This window comes from Myxine glutinosa, chromosome 10 (assembly GCF_964187855.1).
Source record: "Myxine glutinosa chromosome 10, kmMyxGlut1.1, whole genome shotgun sequence".
Taxonomy (NCBI): Eukaryota; Metazoa; Chordata; class Myxini; order Myxiniformes; family Myxinidae; genus Myxine; species Myxine glutinosa.
In genome coordinates, this window is record NC_136270.1 from 113,261,786 (window position 1) to 113,275,203 (window position 13,418).

Below are 13,418 nucleotides of genomic sequence, written 5' to 3' on the forward strand. Positions count from 1 at the left end.
GGGTACCTCTCTCACCAGCCATGGCTCCTCAGCAAAGGACTTCTGCGACTCACTGGGACTGACACAATCTGTCAATTTCCCGACCCGGATCTCAGTCAACGGAACATCTTCTCTTCTGGACTTGGTTATGACTAACTTCCCTGAAAATGTCTGCTGCTCTTCTTCTGCTCCGATCGGATCATCTGATCATGTCCTTGTTAAAGTGGACATCTCTCTGACCATCCTCAGGGAGCCTGCTCAGCGTCGACGAGTCTGGCATTTCACTCAGGCCAACTGGCACGGTCTTCAAGCAGCCATCAATCATCTGGACTGGTCTCCCATCTCTACCACCTCTGACATCAACTCATCCTGGGAATTCTTCCAAAGTAAATTGCTCTCTCTCATGCACAGATTTATCCCATCTCGTCTTCAGTTGTCATACCCTTCCTCCCGTCCATGGTACACGGAATCTTGTGGTGAGGCTGTTGCCCAGAAACAACTTGCCTTCGTCTCCTGGAAAGCAAATCCAACGGAAGGAAATCTCATTTCCTTTCACAAAGCCCGAAACAAGTGTGTGTCCACCCTCAGGAGAGCCAGGAAACAATATCTCTCCGTTCTCAAGACCGAACTCTCTTATCTGTCTCCCTCTTCCAAATCCTGGTGGCGTCTGGTCAAATCCGTTTCTGGTGTTTGTTCCCCCTCCATCCCCTCCCTTACCTCAAACGGCTACACAGCTGACTCCGCACGTGAAAAAGCTGAATGCCTCAACTCTGTGTTTGCCTCTAAATCTTGTGTCCCAAACCCATCCCTCTCTGTACCCACCATACCCAGTCGTACCCTGCTGCTCCTGGACTCCGTGTCCTTTCCTCCTGACAAGGTGGAAAAGTTTCTGTCAACCCTCGACTTTGATTCTGCAACTGGACCCGACGGCATCAGCCCACGGGTCCTAAAATCCTGCTCTGCTGCTCTATCTCACCCTCTCTCTGTTCTCTTCACCCTCTCTTTTGCTCAAGGTCAACTGCCATCTGCTTGGAAATCAGCCAACATCACCGCTTTGCACAAAAAAGGTGCAAAAACAGATCCTAGCAACTACAGACCAATCAGCCTTCTCCCAATTATCAGCAAAGTCATGGAATCCATCATTGCTTCGGATATGAAATCTTTCCTCTTCTCCAATGGCTTGATCTCTGATCATCAATTTGGTTTCAGACCAGGTCACTCTACTCTGGACATGCTGCTTCTGCTGTCTCAACAATGGATGGAGGTCCTCAATGCCAAACAGGAAATTAGAGCTGTCTCCCTCGACATATCACGTGCCTTCGACACGGTCTGGCACCCCGCTCTGCTCACCAAACTCTCCTCCTTTGGTATCCATGGAAATCTCCACGCATGGCTGGCGGACTTCCTCTCTAGTCGTCGTCAACGTGTGGCCCTGAATGGGTTTCTCTCATCTCCTCTTCCTGTTCAGGCTGGAGTTTCCCAAGGCAGTGTTCTGGGCCCCGTGCTTTTTCTGGTCTTCATCAATGATCTCTCTGACTCTCTCGAAAATCCTCTCTATCTCTTTGCTGATGACTCCACTCTCTGCCGCTCCATTCCTCTTCCCTCAGATCGGCAGTCTGCTGCCTCCTCACTCTCTGAAGACCTGGACAAAATCACAGACTGGTCAAACAAGTGGAACATGTCTTTCAATCCTGACAAATCTCACACTCTTACTATGTCTCTCCGAAAAGATCGACTGGACAACCCTTCCATCTACTTTCTCAACAATCCTCTCCAAGAAGTTCTGTCGCTCAAGATTTTGGGTCTCACTATCTGCCATGATCTTTCTTGGGAAAACCACATTTCCAAGCTGGCCTCCAAAGCCAGTCGCCGACTGGGCATCCTCCGTCGTGCGAAGTCCTTCCTCGGCACACCTGAGCTCCTCACCACATACAAGGCTTTCATCCGCAGCTCAATGGAATACTGTTCTCCCCTATGGGCCGGTGCTCCTGCCTCACACCTAGCTCGGCTTCACGCTGTTGAAACCAAAGCTTTCAGAATTATTGGAATCTCCCGCGATGAAGCTATCTCTGAGGGCCTTTCACTCACTCACCGCAGGCAGGTAGGTGGTCTTTCTGTCTTCTACCGACTCCTCTCCGGCCTTGCACCCCCAGCTCTCTCTGTGCTCTGTCCCCCAAATATTCCTACAGGTCGCACAAGATCTGCCAGCAACCCTCTGATGGTTAAACTTCCCAAATCTCGGCTCACTGCTCACCTTCACTCTTTCATTCCTCTTTTCTCCCGCCTCTGGAACAAACTCCCTCACTCCCTTCAATCCCACTCCTCCCTCCAGGTCTTTAAAACAGCTGTTCACCACCATCTCTTATCTTCCCCCATCCAAAACCTTGATCTTTTCTACCCCCGCTAATTCACCCCAGATCCACCTTGTTTGAAATTGCAACTTCTTTCCTGGAAGTCCTGGCAGTGTCCATATGTTTTATACCTCTCCCACCGCCCCCTTCCCACGCCCCCCCCCCCAAAGCCCTCGCCCTCTCTCAGATCTCTCGATGTCTCCATGTCTCTCGGTCCCTGCTCTCAAATGTTGTGTTTGTGTCCTTCCCCCTCTCTCCCCATCTTGTCTACCGCTCCCTATGTTATATGTTTTATGTGTCGGTTTGTCTTTCTGTGTGATTAATGTTCGCTCTTTCACGAGCCTCGATCTTGTATACAAAAAAAAAAAAAAAAAAAAAAAAAAAAAAAAATCTCTCCTTGTTAACCCCCTTGCCCGCATTTCTTCTTCCACCATCTTTAGCCAAGTCTTTCTCGGTCTTCCCCGTCCTCCACTTCCTTCAACATTCATTTCCATCACACTTCTCAACCAGTCACTTTCATCTTTCCTCAACACATGACCAAACCATCTCAACCTGTTCCTCTTCACAGCATCAATCACAGGCGCTATTCCCATCATCTTTCGCAATTCATCATTTGTCTTCCTCTCTCTCAACGATACTCCGCACATCCACCGAACCATTCGCATTTCCACCCTTTCCAGCCTTCATTGCTGCTCTACGTTCATTACCCATGTCTCGCTCCCATAAATCATAACACTTCTCACACATGCAGCATACACCTTTCCCTTCAGCTTCAACGACACTCCCATCATCAGCACGCCACTCAGTTCCCGAAACGTCTTCCATGCACATCTCACTCTAGCAACCGTTGCCGAGTCTGATCCACCTTCTCCATTCAGCATTTCCCCGAGGTAGCAAAATGTTTTCACACCTTCCAGCTTCACGCCGTCTCCAAGATCCATCTCAACATTTCCTCCATCTGCAGCTCTTTTTGAGTTGAAGCTGTAAATGCCATCCATGATCTAGTATTTTAATGTGATGTATGTGGGTGGTCAAGCGTGTATTTTCCTTTGCCCTCTCACGTACTTCCAGTGTACTACCTACATGCTGGAAACCTTGGGTGGTGTACATACAAGCAAACCCTATCGACACATTTACTCTGAATCTGTGTCCAATCGCTCATAGTTCTATCAGGTTTCCCTGGGAAAGCACAGCACTTTGAAAACGAAGAATAAGATAAGAGGTGTTTGTTTGTCCTACCTGTGCATGCCTGCACTTTGCATGCGCAATTGCGCATACCTCAACATTGTAACTCAACCGGATTCCGAGGGCAGAAGAGACAAACCGCACGTGCGTGCTCAAACACGACTCCCATCAGGAGAAGGTACAATGAGACGGATTTCATTTATATTTGTGTTCCGAGGAGCTGTGGCTGGGTCTCTTTTCTTGTAAACAAGATGCTAAGGTATGTAATGTTTCATAATGCGTAATCATTTGGAGTATTTTCCATGTATAGAGATAAGTCAAAATGTTTTCACCTGATCATGGAGTGTACTCACTGTGGAAACAACAGAGGGATCAAATTGATAGATCATGCGACTCAGGTACTGGAGAGGATTGTAGATAGACGGTTAATGGGGATTGTGAAAATAGACGAGATGCAGTATGAATTCATGCAAGGAAGAGGGGACAGTGGATGCAACTTTCATCATAAGACAGATACAGGAAGGAAATAAGAAGCTATACTGTGTGTTCATATATCTAGGGAAGGCATATTATAAGATATTAGCACACTATATGTAGGGTGACTGTCATCCCAATACATACACACACACACGCACACTCACAAACTTACTTGGACATACTTGGATGTATAGGCTGGAAGCGATGCTTATTTGCTCCCTCGCTACTGCGCCAATGCATGTATCCCTCAAGTATGGTTGGTACTTCATTGAACGATTTGCCCAGTGTACCTCCAGTGCTGACTCGAACCGGTTGACCGTTTTTGCGTTGACTGCTCTTTCAGGAAGTGAGGTCCAGTTGTTGATGCTTCTGACTGAGAATGCATTCTGCCTCAGTCTGGTACTACATTAGTATTAATTAATTTTTAGTCTGTGACCTCTGGTTCTCGACCCCTCATCCATCTTGAAGAACTTCTTGACTTCCAGGTTATCAAACCTCTTGACAATTTGGAAGACCTGAATGAGTTCTGCCCTTTATCTTGTACAAACTAGTGTTGGTAATTTCAGGGCTATCAGTCTGTCTGGGTATTCCAGGTGTTGTAAATCAGGTCTTAGTTTGGTATCTTTTTGTTGTACTTTCTCCATCAGGTCCTCGTCCTTCTTGTATGTAGGGTACCATACAGGGTTGCAGTATTCTAGTGTAGGCCTCACAATGGTCTTGTGGAGTTGAAGAATTCCTTTCTGTTTTAGAGCTGAGAAGGATCTTTTAATGATTCCCAGCTTCATGTTAGCTCTCTTGGCAGCATCAGCAGCGTGAGTCCTGAAGGGTAGACTACTATCAAATATAATACCCAGGTCTTTTTCCTCTTTCCGCTACTTGACTTCCTTCTGCCGAGTCATCTGACATAGAGCATGTGCATCTCTGATTTTTCCTCCCATAGTGGACTACTTTGCATTTCTCTTCAATAAACGACAATTGCCACTTTCTGGACCATTCAGTGACAGCATCCACATCTCTTTGAAGGGCTTCAGCATCATCTTGACAATCAACAACTCTGTATAGCTCTGTGTCATCGGCAAAGAGCTTCAGATTTGAGTCGACATCCCCTGGGGGATTGTTGATGAAGAGGATGAACAATACTGGTCCCAGTACACTTCCTTGTGGAATGCTGCTTAGAAAATCCACACTGTGCGATAACTTTCCTCTCACTTCAAATTTTTGTGATTGTCCAGTCACTCCTCTATCCAATTTAGTCGATATCCCTCAATTCCATACGACTCAAGCTTTCGAAGAAGGCGCTGTTGTGGCATACTGTTGAAGGCCTTTCAATAATCTAAGTACGTGCAGTCAATATTGTGTCCCCCTTCAGGATCTCTTGTCCATTCCTCAAGAACCTCCAGTAGTTGGGTTGCACTGGATCTTGCACTGTGAAATCCATGCTGATCTGTACTTAGTAAATCGTTTTTATGCTTCCGCCCCTGAAGGTGGCCAGAAGCATTGTTTACGAGTTGTCCGTCCGTCCGTCCGTCCGTCAGTACGGGCTAAACCTCGTTTTTCGCAGAAACCACATGTACGAATGAGACGAAACTTTCAGGGTAGGAGTGAAACCCAAGCAGAATGATTTTATGATAATTGTGACATCATAGTTCACATGGTATTGCAGCCATCTTGGATTTAACGCAAATAGTTAAAAAATATTTCTCGGAAACCGCTGAATGGAAAAAGTCGAAACTTGGCACATTGTCAAGTACTCCCAATGGGGAACAAAAGCATGATAATGATGACGTCATACGTGAAGTTCTATACCAGCCATAAATGTTTTAATCGAATGCCTTATCCTAAAAATCTGAAATTGCATGCACGACACATTTACTCATACATAGCTCACATGGTTTGGTAGCCATATTGGATTGAAGTAAAATATTAAATAATTATATCTCTGAAACCACTTCCCCTATCGATGTGAAACATTACAAATGTCATCTAACACCATTGTTGCATATACAGGGTGGGCCAAAAGTCACTGAAGGTTTTCTTTTTTAATAACCTTTTTTATTTTCAAATAAAAATTAATGAAATAAATTGCAAATGGTAGTTTAATGCATGGAATTTGTTTTATTATTATTAATTGTGAAAACGAATATCCTGCAAATGGCCCCCTTTGGCTTCTTTGCAAAGTCTTGCTCTTTCCAAAACGTGATCCATTCCAGAGGACAAAACTCCTTGATCAATCACTGCAATTTCCTCGTAAAAATCAGTATCGCCCCTTACGAGTTGCTGCAAATTGGTTGCTAATGTTAGTCGACTTGCTGGATTTTGAGGTGACATTTCGTGCACCATTTGAATATTTTAAGGAAACAGCAACAAATATTTCTTCATTATCCTTCGCAATGATGATCTTGCCATTCTGAGCTGAGTTGCACATGTACGAGTTGATGTTTCTGGGTTTTCATAAACACTCTCCCTAACACGGTCAATGTTTTCTGGAGTACGACTTGTTTGTGGTTTTCCACTGCGGCTGAGTCATGAACAGACCCCTTCGACACAAAACGAGCAATCAAGTTCTGAATCGTGTTTTTTGATGGTTGTTCTCGAACATTAAAATGATTGCGAAATTTTCTTAGAGTTTGAATTATTGATTTCCCACTGGAGTAAAAAAATTCAACAATTTTCACGGGATGATCATTGGTAAATTTCTTCATAATGTATCTCCCTGTTCTTCTTTATCTGTAAAATAACTAAATATATATATATATTTTAAGTTATAAAAAAATGAAAGAAAATCTTCAGTGACTTTTGGCCCACCCTGTAGTTTGAAAATGATGTCGTGGGTCATGTGGTTTGGCAGCCATCTTGGATATAGAAAAACGAACCTTATCCGATCAACATAAAATTTCACAAACTTGATCCCCCACCCAATCCACCCATACATATGCAGAATGTACATTTTTGATGTCATATGTCACATGCAGCCATATTAGCTTGAAAGCCGATCTTTTTTTTTTTAATCCCTTCTCCGAAAACGCTTCACTGATCGATGTGAAACCTATCCTGTGGTAAAAATTTGATACTTTTAAACAGCTGCAGGGATTTAAACCAAACTTGTTTATTTTTAGGACAGTCAACGAGGGCATCTACCCGCATGAGCAGGGGATACGTAAAGGCATATTGACAACAGAGTCTCATTGCTCTAGTTGGTCATATGTTCTATCAAGGCTTTTCTAATGATCTTCTCCATCAACTTGCACACCACAGAGGTCAGGCTTACTGGTCTGTAATTAGCTGGATTAGACTTCTTACTGGATTAGGAAGAGCATTTACACATTACGTGTAGCACGTGGACATTAGAATACATTACTGTACTCTTAAATGAATTTCAAGGATGTTCGTAGACAATGGCCAATTCACCGCAGTATACATGGGGTTGAACGTGGCATCATGAGCCTCATGTGCTCAGAGGGGAACACCAAACGGGCTTCCTCATTGTTGATTTATTTACCAGTGGTTACTTACAATTCCAAGGAGGGATCCAGGTAACATCACGAAGAAGCATCTCAATTTTCCACTCAGGATGTGCCAACTAAAAAAGAAAAACGAGGAACGAGCCAGGGAAAGAGGGCAAAGATGATAATTAAACCTCTCGACAAACTTTCCTGTGATTGAAGAGGCCGATCCGACAAGATAGCTCAGAGATGGCATATTCATCTCTGAGATGTTTATTGACCTGATCTGACTATAAAATGTAATTATTTTGCAGGCAGTGCGTTTAATCAATTAGCAAATCCTTTCCTTCAGACAGGACTTGAAGCCAACTGTCATATCTGCTGAAATTGGTTGGTGGATGCTCAAGATCCAACAGTGACTTGTCAAAATAATCGGATATTGTGTGCCGGAACCCTGGCAAAATAACAAAAAGCAAATCCCTGCCTTAACCTACAAGGTCTCTGCCTCAGCCGAACAGCTGCGATTCAATAATGATGCAACCAGTAGCTTGAATCCTGGTTAAATATGTGTTTGTGAGATAGGTAGGCCATGACTAAGACACATACATACCCCAACGTTGCTTTATTGCGACCTTAACCCAACTCTCTTCAGCATTTGACTTCCAGCCAATCGATCTTTGAACATATACATGATCTATGCAACAACCATTTTAACATTCACACCATGACCTTTAGGTCTCTTTACGAAACATCCATAAGCACTTCTTCATCCGCAAAGACAAGGTGCAAGAATAGGTTGTGGCCGAAGTCGACAACACTCAACCTTAATGGTCCAGGTAGACCTGACACACTGTTTTTAAGGAAGTTTGGATCTATCTGCAATACCACTTTGCCATTGCTCATGACTAATTTAGATGGTTAAGAGTGCTTATTGATGTTTCACTAATTCAGAATGCTACATGCAAAGTTGCTGCCAACAGCCGAATGCTGAAATGACCATAATATGCCTCTACTGCATAGATGATTGTGGGTGAAGTGTAATGGAGCGACCGGAAGAACCCCACAACTCTGGCCCACCAACATTACAGCATCGGAACGGGCCTTCGGAAAACCCAGCAGATCCAGCAGAGATTTTGCAACATCTACCGAGTCGCACTGTCGGTAAAGCACACGACCATTAGTTCCGCCCAACACGATCAGCAATGACGAATTACACAGTTACAGTGCAATGGAGACTTCTTTATTTTACATAATTAGTTTTTTTTTTGTATACTGAATCAAGGCTCGTGAAAGAGCTAACATTAACTTCACAAACAAATCGACCAGACAAACAAAATACACAAAAAGAGGGAGCGGAAGACAAGATGGGGAGAAAAGGGGAAGCACACACACACAACATCCGAGAGCAGGGAGATGTGTGGAAGGGAGAGGGCCCGGGGGGAGGAGGCGTGGGAAGGGGGGGGGGGTGGAGGGAGAAGTATAAAGCACAAGGACACCAAGGACATCCAGGACAAAAGTTGGTATTTCAAAAAGTGGAATTGGGGTGAAATTAGCGGGGGTAGAAAAGATCAAGGTTTTGGATGGGGGAAGATAAGAGATGGTGGTGAACAGCTGTTTTAAAGACTTGGAGGGTGGAGTGGGATTGAAGAGAGTGAGGGAGTTTGTTCCAGAGGCGGGAGAAAAGAGGAATGAAGGAGTGAAGGTGAGCAGAGAGTCTTGATTTTGGCAGTTTAACCAAAAGAGTGTTGCAGGCAGATCTTGTGCGACCTGTAGGAATATTTGCGGGACAGAGCCCAGAGAGAGCTGGGGGGGGGGGGGGCAAGGCCAGAGAGGAGTCGGTAGAAGACGGAAAGACCACCAACCTGCCTGCAGTGAGTGAGTGAGAGGCCCTTGGAGTTAGCTTCATCGCGGGAGATTCCAATGATTCTGAATGCTTTGGTTTCAACAGCGTGAAGGCGAGCTAGGTGTGAGGCAGGAGCACCAGCCCGGAGGGGAGAGCAGTATTCCATTGAGCTGCGGATGAAAGCCTTGTATGTGGTGAGGAGCTCAGGTGTGCCAAGGAAGGACTTCGCACGACGGAGGATGCCCAGTCGGCGACTGGCTTTGGAGGCCAGATTTGAAATGTGGTTTTTCCAGGAAAGATCATGGCAGATAGTGAGACCCAAAAGCTTGAGTGACAGAACTTCTTGGAGAGGATTATTCAGAAAGTGGATGGGAGGGTTGTCCAGTCGGTCTTTTCGGACCAGTCGGTCTAGTTGCATTACATTGTAGTGTTCTCACCTCGAGCACGCGGAGTGAAAAGCGGGGTTAAGCAATTGGATCACTTTGTCTACAGACGTCAGTTTATGAATGAGGTTAATTACTTAATTTAAATTGAATGTTATATTTTGAACATGAATCAGAACATTAATTGAAAAACAAACCTGCAGTTTAGCAGTTCTAATATATTTTTATTCTACTCCGTCTGCCTGTCCGGCATTCAAACAAAATTGAAAATCATTCCAAAGAGGAAACCTACAGTTTTTAAGAATGTCATGAAGGACACAAACAACAGGCACAAAGAACTAATACAAGAAATATGTCGTGCAAAGCATGACACTTGTGAAATCCCTAAAATAAATTGTTGGACTATGATGACCTCAAAAATCCTTGTTGGAGGAATTCAGTGACCAGGGATGCAAATCCTCTTAAAATTACAAGTCAATCAGATAAAAATTGAGGATTTTAGAAATTTGGCCTACATTGACCTTTTGGCCAATGTTGACCTCAAAAATACTTGGTGGAGGAATTCAGTGACCTGGTATGCAAATCCTCATAAAATTACAAGTCAATCGGATGAAAATTGAGGATTTTAGAAATTTGGCCTACATTGACCTTTTGGCCAATGTTGACCTCAAAAATACTTAGTGGTTGAATTTAGTGACCTGGTATGCAAATCTTCTTAAAATTACAAGTCAATCAGATGAAAATTGAATATTTTAGAAATTTGACAATGTTGGTGACCTTTGGCCAATGTTGACTTATTGACGTTTTGACACCAAAAACAATAGGCTTCTTGCTTTTGACAAAGTCTGCCATTTGGTGAAGTTTCATGAAGATCGGTTGAAAATTGTGACCTGTAGGCGACTGCCATAAAAACAGACAAACAGACAATCAGACAGACAGACACAAAGACAGACACAGACAAAGACAGACAGACAAACAGACAGACAAACAGACAGACAGACAGACAAACAGACAGACACAGACAAACAGACAGACAGACAAATATACAAAACAAGAAAACGTCATGCGTAGCACGATACTTGCAAAATACGCCGTCCCCCAAAAGTTTACCATTGATACAGCAAATTGTCCATTTCATGAAGATTTAAATTTACAATCTTGATCAAAGCTCGGGTCAACAGGATGAAAAGTGACGATTTTTCAGATGAAAAATGATGATTTTGGAAGGTTGACCTTGAGTTGACCTTTGACCTTTTGACCTCAAAAATAGTTAGTTTCCCTATTTAGTGACTCAATGTGCAAATGCTGTTCAATTTTCAAGTGAATTCGATGAAAATAGAGGATTTTAGAAATTTGGCCTATGTTGACCTTTTGGCCGAAGTTGACTTCAAGAATACTTGGTGGTTGAATTCAGTGACCAGATATGCAAGTCCTCTTCAAATTTCAAGTCAATTGGATAAAAATTGAGGATTTTAGAAATTTGGCCTATGTTGACCATTTGGCCTATGTTGACTTCAAAAATTATTGGTGGTTGAATTCAATGACCAGATATGCAAGTGGTCTTCAAATTTCAAGTCAATCGGATGAAAATGGAGGATTTTAGAAATTTAGCAAAGTTGGTGACCTTTGGCCTATGTTGACCTTTTGACCTATTGACCCCAAAACAATAGGCTTCTGGCATTTGACCAACTCTACCACTTGGTGAAGTTTGGTGAAGATCGGTTGAAAATTGTGACCTGTAGGCCGGTGACAAACTAACAGAGTCACAAACACAACCGACCAATATACTTGAAAAATCTTTGATTTTCGCAAATAATAATGTATACCAAAGGACACTGTAGGAACTTCTGGAAAATATTTTTTCTACAAACTTTAAAGTCTCTATTTCATTTCAATTGAATTGTATATTTGAACACTGTAGAACACAAATCGCCTTTTTGGCACTTTCAAACCCTTCCGTTTAACAGGACTTGCACAAAATGTTACAGCAATTTACATAATCTCGAGCAATCGAATTTTCCGCTCGCAGACCCCACTTGGTTGGCTTGGTCTCGCAAATTGGTCTCGCAAACTCGCAAGTTGGTCCATTTTCTCAAGGTTGATTCAATTTTGGTGAATATCCGGATCCCGACCCGGCTAGTAGAATTTTTAAAGTGATTCTTCACCATTGGGAGATATGGCCAAAAACGATACATAGCAGGATATCTCAAAAAGTTAGGGATGGATTTGGACGAAACTTGGTGGACAGGTTGTGTGTGTGACAAGGACGATTCGTTTTGATTTTGGTGAAGATCTGAATGTGTATTCGGATATGATAATTATTTAATTTTTAAGTGATTCTTCACCATTGGGAGATATGGCCAAAAACGATACATAGCAGGATATCTCAAAAAGTTATGGATGGATTTGGCCGAAACTTGTTGGACATGTTGTGTGTGTGACAAGGAACCAACGTGGGATATCTCAAAAAGTTATGGATAGATTTGGACAAAACTTGGTGGACAGGTTGTGTGTGTGACAAGGAACCAAGCCGGTGGAGGTATGCTCTCTAAGTGCCGTTCTAGTTTTTTCTGTTTTTACGTCATTAGAAAGGCAACAATCTTAACCTAGATTTATTTTGAGAATCACAGTGGGAACCCTCCTCGTCGCCTCCACTCGTGTCGCAGAACGAGGCGACATCAATGTTATCAGGTAAGCTGATGGTTTCTGGTCACATGAAACTGGGAAAAACAAATCAGAGTTGATACAAAAAATCTAAAGGAATTGATACATGATGTCCATCATCAAAAAAGGGATTGCCAAAAGCCAAGGCACGTGATACCAGTTAGATATCGCATGTAGGTTTTGAAATACCCAAGTTTTCACACCATCCTGCTGTTGTTTTTCACAAGAAATTTGTTTCCCAGCAAATGAAGCGTTCGTCTTCACTTGCAAAGCAATGTTTAGTTCACTGAGCAAGTGGTGATGCATCTGCTGGGAATCATCATTGCTTCCTCGTGCTCGTAATGGAACCATCTCTTCAATGTTGATTTGTTTTTTTTTCCCCAAGTACAAAACTCACCAATAGATGCACATTTGCCAGATTACTTCCTCATCACAACCATTAGTGTGACCTTTAGTCTCATTCGCTCTGCGTTAGACATGCTTTAGATATCGATTTCATCGTCATTGTAGATTGAAGTTGAAATGCAAGGGATCATGGGACAGGAGTAGTTTTATCGACTGAGAAATCGGTTAATGTAGTGAACCCCCATCACGAGGTTACTCAATCTCCTAACTGTTGTGTTTCTTGAACACTCTGTAGCTTCTTGTTGTGATTTTGAAACCTTCTTCCGATGGCATTTAATCCCTTCTTCACTCTTTCGTCCAGTTACATAAGATCAGTGTTCTTTTACTACATTTCCCACCTTCCACAGTGTAAGCCATTCCTTCAAAACTTGGGGTGGGCTTCGTGATAATACTTAGATATTTCTGATGGGCTGACGCCGACGTTTTGCAAAAATGAAGTTGCTATAGGCCTGTATATGTATATGTATATGTATATATATAATCGGGAGATTAAATCAGACGTGGACGTAGCTTCAGGACGGTCGATCTTTAATTCTCGACAAGCTTTCGACCAACAAAGGTCTTCTTCTTAGTCGTCCCCAAGTTCAGCGGAATAGCTTCATGACTTCCGCTGGATCCGCCATCTTGGATATAATCTCTAAAAAAATGACGTGCATAACTGCATATGTAACCCATCATTCGTTATCTC

The 13,418-nt window shown here is 43.1% G+C and overlaps 2 protein-coding genes across 9 annotated transcripts in view; one reads left to right on the forward strand and one right to left on the reverse strand.

Moving 5' to 3' along the window:
* TMC7 (transmembrane channel like 7) overlaps positions 1 to 13,418 on the reverse strand; it is a 116,430-nt gene that overhangs the window by 97,376 nt on the left and 5,636 nt on the right. The window contains exon 2 of the mRNA XM_068126263.2: positions 7,506 to 7,572. Within this exon, the coding sequence (XP_067982364.1) occupies positions 7,506 to 7,545 (40 nt within the window). The 5' untranslated portion in view covers positions 7,546 to 7,572. The remainder of the gene's footprint in view (positions 1 to 7,505; positions 7,573 to 13,418) is intronic.
* LOC137433858 (transmembrane channel-like protein 6) overlaps positions 1 to 13,418 on the forward strand; it is a 95,336-nt gene that overhangs the window by 21,814 nt on the left and 60,104 nt on the right. For 4 of the 8 annotated variants that reach the window (XM_078786011.1, XM_078786014.1, XM_068126265.2 and 1 more), the window contains exon 2: positions 8,456 to 8,596. In XM_078786011.1, coding sequence (XP_078642137.1) covers positions 8,476 to 8,596 — 121 coding nt within the window. In that variant the 5' untranslated portion in view covers positions 8,456 to 8,475. Of the gene's footprint in view, positions 1 to 3,635; positions 3,775 to 7,108; positions 7,250 to 8,455; positions 8,597 to 13,418 lie in introns of those variants that run through there. The other 4 variants (XM_068126264.2, XM_068126266.2, XM_078786012.1 and 1 more) reach the window with 3 other exon arrangements.